The sequence below is a fragment of the Nicotiana sylvestris genome, chromosome 5, assembly GCF_000393655.2.
Source record: "Nicotiana sylvestris chromosome 5, ASM39365v2, whole genome shotgun sequence".
NCBI classification, from domain to species: Eukaryota; Viridiplantae; Streptophyta; class Magnoliopsida; order Solanales; family Solanaceae; genus Nicotiana; species Nicotiana sylvestris.
Window position 1 is genome coordinate 11,944,665 of NC_091061.1, and position 8,584 is coordinate 11,953,248.

General features: G+C 34.2%; 1 protein-coding gene across 1 annotated transcript; it reads right to left on the reverse strand.

Annotated features, from left to right (window-relative positions):
* Nucleotides 1–5,224: 5,224 nt before the first annotated feature.
* On the reverse strand, nt 5,225–8,202 carry LOC104237417 (metacaspase-1-like). The gene is made up of 5 exons (XM_009791571.2): nt 7,797–8,202; nt 7,321–7,651; nt 6,450–6,570; nt 6,138–6,344; nt 5,225–5,445 (listed from the first exon to the last, which is right to left on the reverse strand). The coding sequence occupies exons 1-5, from the start codon at nt 8,089–8,091 to the stop codon at nt 5,386–5,388; spliced, it is 1,014 nt and encodes a 337-aa protein (XP_009789873.1). The 5' UTR covers nt 8,092–8,202; the 3' UTR covers nt 5,225–5,385.
* Nucleotides 8,203–8,584: the final 382 nt, after the last annotated feature.

The window sequence follows — 8,584 nt, forward strand, 5'->3', positions numbered from 1 at the left end:
GGATATAAATGGTGTAAATATACTTGGTCCAACAATAGGAAAAAATCTAGAGGGTTAATTATGGAAAGATTAGATAGAATTTTTGTCAATAATAGTTGGCTATCCCTTTTTCCCAAGGCTATGGTCATTCACCTACCCAGAACTCACTCTGACCATAACCCCCTTTTAGTTCAACTAACTTCTAAAAGTGTCAATTTTATTAATAAACCTTTTAGATTAGAAACTATTTGGTACAGGCATCCAGACTTCATCAATATTGTTAAATAATATTGGTCTAATATTAACTTAATTGATGCTCAAATTTCTTTCAAGGACACTGTGATTTATTGGAAAAATGATACCTTTGGGGATATCTTCAAAAAATAAAAAAAGACTTCTAGCTAGGCTTGATGGGATTCAATCTTCTCCCTCATACCAAAGAAGCTACTTCTTACAAGATTTAGAATCTTAACTTCAACTAGAATACAATAATATTCTTAAAATGGAACAAGACTTTTGAAAATTACGCTCTAGAATTTCTTGCCTAAATGATGGCAACGCCAATACTAGATTCTATCACTTAATGGCCTCAAATCGTAATCGTCATAATGCTATTATGTAGTTCACCAACAACAATGATGAATGGATCCCTGACCCTAAATTAATATTAGATCACACCCTTAAATTCTTTGAAAATTCATTCACCACCTCTAAATCCATCACTCATAGAAAGGCTATCCTCAATGATCCTACTTGTTACAATAATATTGATTTAAGTAGTCTTGATACTCCCTTATCTAATGTGGAAATTACCAAGACAGTTTTTTCTTTTAAACCTTTCAAAGCTCCTGGGCCGGATGGAATTCACCCTTTTTTCTATCAAAAATACTGGCACATCATCAAAAGTTAATAATTACTACCATAAGGTCTTTGAAACACAAACACTGCCTATTGGTATAAACGAAACTTTTGTATGCCATCCCAAAATTTTCTAATGCAAACAATCTCAAAATTTTTAGATCTATTGGTCTCTGTAATACCTCTTACAAAATAATCACTAAAGTAATTGCCAACAGGATCAAACCTATCCTACCCTACCTCATTAGTCCTCTTCAATCCAGCTTCATTAAAAATAGAAGAGCTAGTGACAACGCTATTATCATTCAGGAATTAATGAATAACCTTCGTAAAACTAGAAATTCAAACCCTGACATGCTGATTAAAATTGACCTAGAAAAAGTGTTTGATTGACTTGAATGGTCCTCTGTCTATAGAACCCTTAAAATTTTCAAATTCCCCCCAAAAATCTCTAATTTAATAATGCATTATATTGTACCAGCTCAATGAGAGTTCTTGTTAATGGTACCACTACAGATTTTTTTAGTCCTAGTTGGGGTATCCGTCAAGGAGACCCCCCATCCGCTTATATCTTCATTCTTTGTCTAGAGTTACTCTCAAGACTTATTAATTACCAAATAGATATTTTACATTGGGACCCGATTAAAATCTCTCATAAAGGCTCCTCCTTCTCTCATGTTCTATTTGCGGATGATATCACTCTAATGGGCAAGGCCAACAAAAAAACTGGTCAATGCATCTAATCATGCATGGATTTTTTCTGCCTAGAATCGGGCATATCCATCAATTTTCTCAAATCAAAAATCATCCTACAAAAAAAAATGTCCAGTGGACATCTACAACTACTTCTCAAGCCTTTTTGGCATTGAAGTTAGTCATGAATTGGGAAATACTTGGGTTTTCCTATCTTAAATCACAGACCTAAGCCTAGAGACTTTCAATTTTTAGTGGACAAATTGCATAACAAAATGTCTCATTGGAAATGTTCCTTCCTCAATATGGCTCGTAGAACAACCCTTGCCACCATCACCCTTAATGTTATCCCCACACATTCCATGCAATATACTTATCTCCCAGTAAAAATCCTCAACCAAATTGATAAAATTCAAAGAGATTTCATTTGGGGTAGCACCAAGACTTCTAAGAAACTTCACTTATAGCCTGTTTGGCCAAGCTTCTCAAGAGGAAAAAAAATACTTTTTTTCCCAAAAGCACTTTTTTTTCCTAATTTGAGGTGTTTGGCCAAGCTTATTTGGGAAAAAAAGTGCTTTTGGGAAGAAGCAGAAGCAGTTTCAGAGAAGCAGAAAAAGTAGCTTCTTTCCAAAAGCAGAAACAGAAGCAGTTTTGGCTTTTCTTCTTACCTAAATTACCCTTAATAAAATATAGTATATACCAAAATAACCCTTAAACCTAATACTTAGGATATTAATTTATAAATATTTCTTCTTATTTTTAGGAAAACTTTCTAATATATAGTGACTTTAGGGGTGAATGCTTTTATATTTGTTGAAGGAATTTTAATATATTTAACTTATATTAAAAGAATTAAGTACTTTTTAATTTTATTTTCATATTTTACTTAAATAAAATGAATTTTTTTAATTATTGCATGTAATAACAAAATTTTGATATTATTTATTTACTTATAATATTAATTATTAAGTAAATCTATTCATGTCCTTATTCGTAATTTGACACTTAAAAGCACTTTCTAAAAAGCTTGGCCAAACACAAATTATTTCTCAAAAGTGCTTTTCAGACTGATTAGCCAAACACAAATTGCTTCTCTCCAAAAGTACTTTTTTCGAAAGCACTTTTGAAAAAAGCACTTCTCAAAATAAGCTGATTTCTCCAGCTTGACCAAACAGGCTATTAGTCAATTGGAAAACCATCACTAGTAGTAAAACTGAGGGTGGACTTGGCACACGCCAAGCAGCTTCACAGAACATAGTCCTGCTAACAGGACCCACATGGAGACTTTTGCAAAACCCTAGTACCCCGTGGTCACAACTCATCTCGCACAAATATGCCAAACAATACTTCTTTCATTTAGAAATCTATTCTAAAAGGTTGAAAAATTTGCAATGTGGGCATCTTATGGAACCCTTACCTTCATTCAAAAATCAAACATATGGACCTCCAAATGGGTCCACAACTCCAAAACTTTAAGAAACTCCATATAAGACCTCTTAGTAAAGAAGATCTTAATATTACAATAAAAGATATTAATAAGGAAGACAAATGGGACCTTTCAAGTATTTCGTTTGATTTACCTTGCAATATAATAATAAAAAATTTCACAACACCTATTCCTAATAAGGTCTTCAAAAGAGATATTATGAGGTTGGGTGCCAATTCTAATGGACTCTTTTCTACTAAATCTTGTTATAATCTTAAAAATACAACTAACACCTCAAACTCCACCTTTGATTGGATTTGGGACTTACACTGTCCAAACAAAATTAAAATCTTCCTTTGACAATGCATGCATAACCATATACCTTGCAGAGCTTTTTTATTCTACAATGTCATCAATATAAATAACACATGCACAATATGTAGAGAAAACTTAGAAGATGCGCAACATATTTTCCTCCACTGCCCTGGCACTTGATATTTTTGGAAGAATATGGGTATCCCCATTCATCATTTAGATGGCGCCCCTCACTGGATAATTAGCCTAAAAGAAATATTTATTCACAATAGCAAGAATGTTACTAGTTGGAAAACAACTTTCATTTCTCTATTTGGAGTATCTGGAAAAGTAGAAACAACAATAACATTAACAATCTAAACTATGATGTTCAACCCACTAATGTCTTACATCAAGCTTGGGAATACAATTCCTTCACTGAAAAAAACCCATTCAAGGAAAACCGGTTTTTAATTGAGATCAAATGGAATAAACCCCCAGTGAATACTATTAAGCTAAACATTGATGCTGCCTTTTCCAAATCCACGCTAGAAGCTGGTCTAGGTGGTGTCTTTAAAAACAGCAATAGAGATTGAGCCATTGGCTTCTACAAATCAACATATGCAGCATCAGTCATGCAAAGTGAACTAATGTCTCTTCATGAAGGTTTAAAATTGCTCGGGAAATGAAGTTCCCCAAGATAGAGATAGAGACAGACTCAACGGAAATCATAAACCTCCTCTATGAGAACAACCATAACCTCTCTAATCTAATTTTTGAATACAGGTGGTTAATGTACCAGTTGAAGCTCCCAACCCTAATGCATAACTTCAGGGAAGGAAATGAAGTGGCCCATCTCTTGGCGAAGGAAACAGTGAAAAATTTCAAATCTTTTAGATATTTTTACCATGCTTGTCCACCTTGTTTTGTTGAATATCAATTGTCAAAGGACAAGCATGGATCTAGTAATAACGTTAAGTATGTTGTCACTAGTGTTTGTAACAAACTTGCCAAGTTTGGCAATGCTAATGTCCTCAGGGATTATGTAATGATGATGTAATTTTATTTTATCAATATCTTCCTTTATTTCAAAAAAATGGTTAGTGTATTATCCCTCTCCCAATTTAAGTGTTGTATGGACACGAAGTTTAGTTAAGAAGAAAGGTAAATTATTGAAACTCATGGTTTAAACAAGCTATCGACATTTGTGTGACTAAAAATGAGCTTATAAAGAATAAAATTGAGTTAAAATGTTTCAGTTAACCAAATATACATAGTGCATAAGTATTGATGTCAATTAATTTCTTTTCTTTTCCATTAGTTTTCTCCTCTACGATTTTTGGTGTTCTAGGGTTATGCAACACAAATTTGTAATTGTATTTACTTTTTCGTGTGTATTAATACATGCTGATTTTGTAGATTTTTTTTTGAGGAAGTCAAATTGGCCTGAATTTTCGTAGGTCCATCAGAAGCGGCCTATAACCAATACGCATTGCTTCGTCATGACTTTCTGGATCATTTTATGGCATTTCATGCTCATGCAACATCAATTTGTGATTATATTCACTTTTGTTTTTGTGTATATTAGTTTTGTAATTTTTTTTTGACGGACTCTGATTGACCTGAGAATTTGTAAGTCTATAGGAAACGGCCTAGTGACAAATACTCATCGCTTCACCAAGATTTTCTATTCTTTTTTGGTGTTTTAGGATCATGCAATACAAATTTATAATTATATCTATTTTTCCCGTGCATTAGTACATGCTCATTTTGTAGAATTTTTTTGATAGAATTCCGATTGGTTTGAAATTTCATTGGTATATAGGAAACGACCTAACAACCAATACTCATTACTTCGCCATAACTTTTGGGATCATTTACTTTCAATATACATTGCATTCCTGCAGTTGATACTTCTGTTTGATTCAAGAGTCTATTAAATTAAGAAGAGTCAATACTGTAGCTTTAGCTGCCTTCACACAAATATTTCTTGTACTAAAACTTCCCACTAATAGGAAACAAAGACTATTATCCAGATGTTAAAGCTGAAAATACAAAGAGATACTCTTTATTTATACTCCAATCAGTATCTATGCACCCAAACTATATGAAAAGCAGAGTTGCTCAAGATATTATTACAACGAAAACGGCTTGGTGTACACATCAAATGGCTCATTAGCAGTCAACTGGGGATCCTGCAACCAAAAGGTGAAAATATTTATTCATCCCCTTACACTTGTAGAACAATACAATTTCTATAAAATATTACTCCATCTGTCCCAATTAACGTGTTTGGATTTCAAGAATCAATTAAATTTTTACCAAGTCGAACATAAAATTGTTAATGATTTTGAAATAAAATGTGTACATATTTGGAAACTACATACCTAAAAAGTACTACAAGTCATAATAATTACAACAACAATAAAATATCCGATATAATCCCGCAAGTGGGGTCTGAGAAGGATAGTGTGTACGCAAACCTTACCCCTACCTTGTGAAGGTAGAAAGGACAGGGGCGGATGTAGAGTATGGCCGCCAGGTTCATCTTAACCCAGTACTTTTGCCGCGGAACATAAATTTATGTGTAAAATTTATTAAAATTGCAACAAATGGTAGGTCTGAACCCATAACTGTAAAAATACAATTGGTTCAATGTTAAAAATCTTAAAAGTTGAACCGACAAAATCTAAATTCTGAATCCGCCTCTCCGCCTCTGAGAGAAGTTGTTTCCGAAGACCATTGGCAAGTCATAGTAATTAACAATCCAAAATTTTTAAACAACATATGAAAAAACTCATGATCAAAGAAAAATCGGTTTGACTCTCGAAATTCAAACACCGCCGTATAAATTGATACGGAAGGAATACTTTTAAGCTAAAGCTACCTGTCTTTTCCCACTGCCAAGGCTTCCTCCATTTATTAACATTGTGAGAAGAGTTGAGACAATTTTGCCTCCTAAATCACTATTAGATCTGCGGATTGAAGTTTTCATTGCATTTAGAATACTCCCATATGTTGTTCCTTGTCCACTTTCAATTGCTTGTATGAAAGAAAAAGTCATTGCACCAGTTGAAGTGACCTTGGATAAATTCTGTTTATCAATTTTAAGTCATTCAATTAGCTTTGCTTAGGTTGATTAACTCTATTTATTTGAAAGAAAGATCAAAACAAAGATGGAAAAAAAAAAGAATTTTACTTCTGTTTCTTGAGAGTTTTGATGATCGTCGCAACCACTGAAGGATATAACCTCTCCTCCATTTGTTCCTTTCCATACACCTGAAGGAGGACGATGATCTTCCCATACATATCGTCCATTTCTGTATCCATAAAACTCTATTATATCAACTAACCGAAGGGAGAGTGAAATATATTAGGATCGAAATAATCAGGTGTCATGCGGAAGGTAGCAAAGCAAGCCTTGAACGACGATAAATTAGATAACAAAATATATCAAAAGAGACACAAACAGGTCGCTTGGCGTAACTGATAAAGTTGTTGTCACGTGATCAGGAGGTCACGGTTTCGAGCCGTGGAAATAGTCTCAAGCAGAAATGTAGAGTAAGGTTGCGCGATAGACCTTTGTGGTCTGACCCTTCCTGGAGCCCGCACATAGCGGGAGCTTAGTGCATTGGGCTGCCCTTTAGACATAAACAGGTCAATTGACCTACGTCTACAGGCGGAGATGAGTTATCCACTGTATAAAAAAAGAGAGTACAAAATATCGAGAGAATATCTCAGAAAAAGGTAAACACAAGTGACAGCATAACACCTATCTCAGAATATCTCCCCCGAAACAAGACTCTTAAAACCCTTAAAGACTACATTATGGATGATACTAAATGAAAAAGAATAATCCTTAATTTATAGAAGTCCAAACCTTTTCCTCCAAGAAAAAGGACTAGCCAAATATGAGAAATTTATAATTTACTTCTGGGAAAAGAAAAACTCAATTATACTAAACATGTTGCTCTTTCCTTCAAGTGATAGGAAAATCAAATATGATAAAAAAATCAGGACAAATAAACATTTGAGCATTAAGTGGAATAAAAATTCGTAGTTCTACAAACCTGCCCGTCCTACAAAGGAACGGCAAATCAAGCATAGTGCCACTGTGACAAGCATCTATTATGGCATGAAGCTTCACACCAGGAGGAAGAGGGTTGACGAGTATTGCATTTAGTTCATCATCAACAATCTCTCCTTGTGTTTCATAATCCAAAGGGCAAAGTGTTTCGTCGTAACCATCAATCTCATCTCCAGTGTCATTCTCTTGCTGTGAACCATGACCAGAAAAATGAAATACCAGAGAATCTCCAGCTCTAACACCTTGCATAAGCCAGGATATTGCCTTCATTATATTATGTTTTGTTGGTATCCTCTTTTTATCTCTTTCTTCTTCTGTAAGTATATTCCAAGAAATGAAGATTTGAAGTTAGGATAGAAAATTATGTTACAAAAATTATTTGACTCTCGAAATTTGAACTGCATCGAACAGATTGGGACGAAGAGAGTACTTAATAAGGAGAGAGAAAGAATATTTTACCGGTGAGCATAAGGATGGAGTCTTGAGGGAACTTGAATCGATTGACAAGCAAGTATTTCATACATTTGGCATCATTGATACATCCCTCGAGCTCATCGTCAGTATTTTTATAAGCAATACCAATAACCACAGCTCTCTTTCGGCCAAAAGGCGAAGGGAGCTGAGGATAATGGTACTTGTTGGCTAGTAGCTGTAGCCGACTGCCAATGCGACAGACTGCATGGCAGACGGCACAGCGAATGGACTGAACACCATTTGGGATTTGTAAGGATGTATGGCAGTTAGTACAGTCCATTTTTAAGGAAAAGAAGAATGAAATTTGATAAATATAGCTTAAAATATAGTCCTATAAGAAGGACTAAGGAGAGCAGAGGATGATTGACTACTCTGTTCTCTGGTTTAGCCTATTGGGAAATAGCTTCTATTTATAGTAATTTCTAAAACAAGCACCTCAAAGACAAGTGAATGCAACATTGCAACTTTTACATTACTTTTTTTAATTCAAGCCGAACACTCGGCTATACTGACCCGTGGTAATGTGGGGTTTGACGAGACCTTATATGATTATAAAAAAACCTAAAAGAATATACAGAGGAGGACATAAACCTTAGCCTCGAGAATTACACGTAAAATGAATGAATTCACTCTAGTATAAGCTTGAAGAAAAGTAAAGTACATTATATATTGATGGGAAGATAAGAAGATGTAAAAAAGATCTGAAACAAATCTTAACCACTATCATGGACACCGTTTGTCCATATAAAATTTTTCAATTTTTTAAATTTTTC

Bases quoted from the DNA above. Each gene is read 5' to 3' on its own strand.
- LOC104237417 (XM_009791571.2), bottom strand. From the start codon at position 8,091: ATGGACTGTACTAACTGCCATACATCCTTACAAATCCCAAATGGTGTT. The intron at 7,652-7,796 runs GTAAAATATTCT...ATATACTTACAG, and splicing joins CTCCATCCTTATGCTCACCG to AAGAAGAAAGAGATAAAAAG. The intron at 6,571-7,320 runs GTTTGTAGAACT...TTATGGATACAG, and splicing joins TTCCTTTGTAGGACGGGCAG to AAATGGACGATATGTATGGG.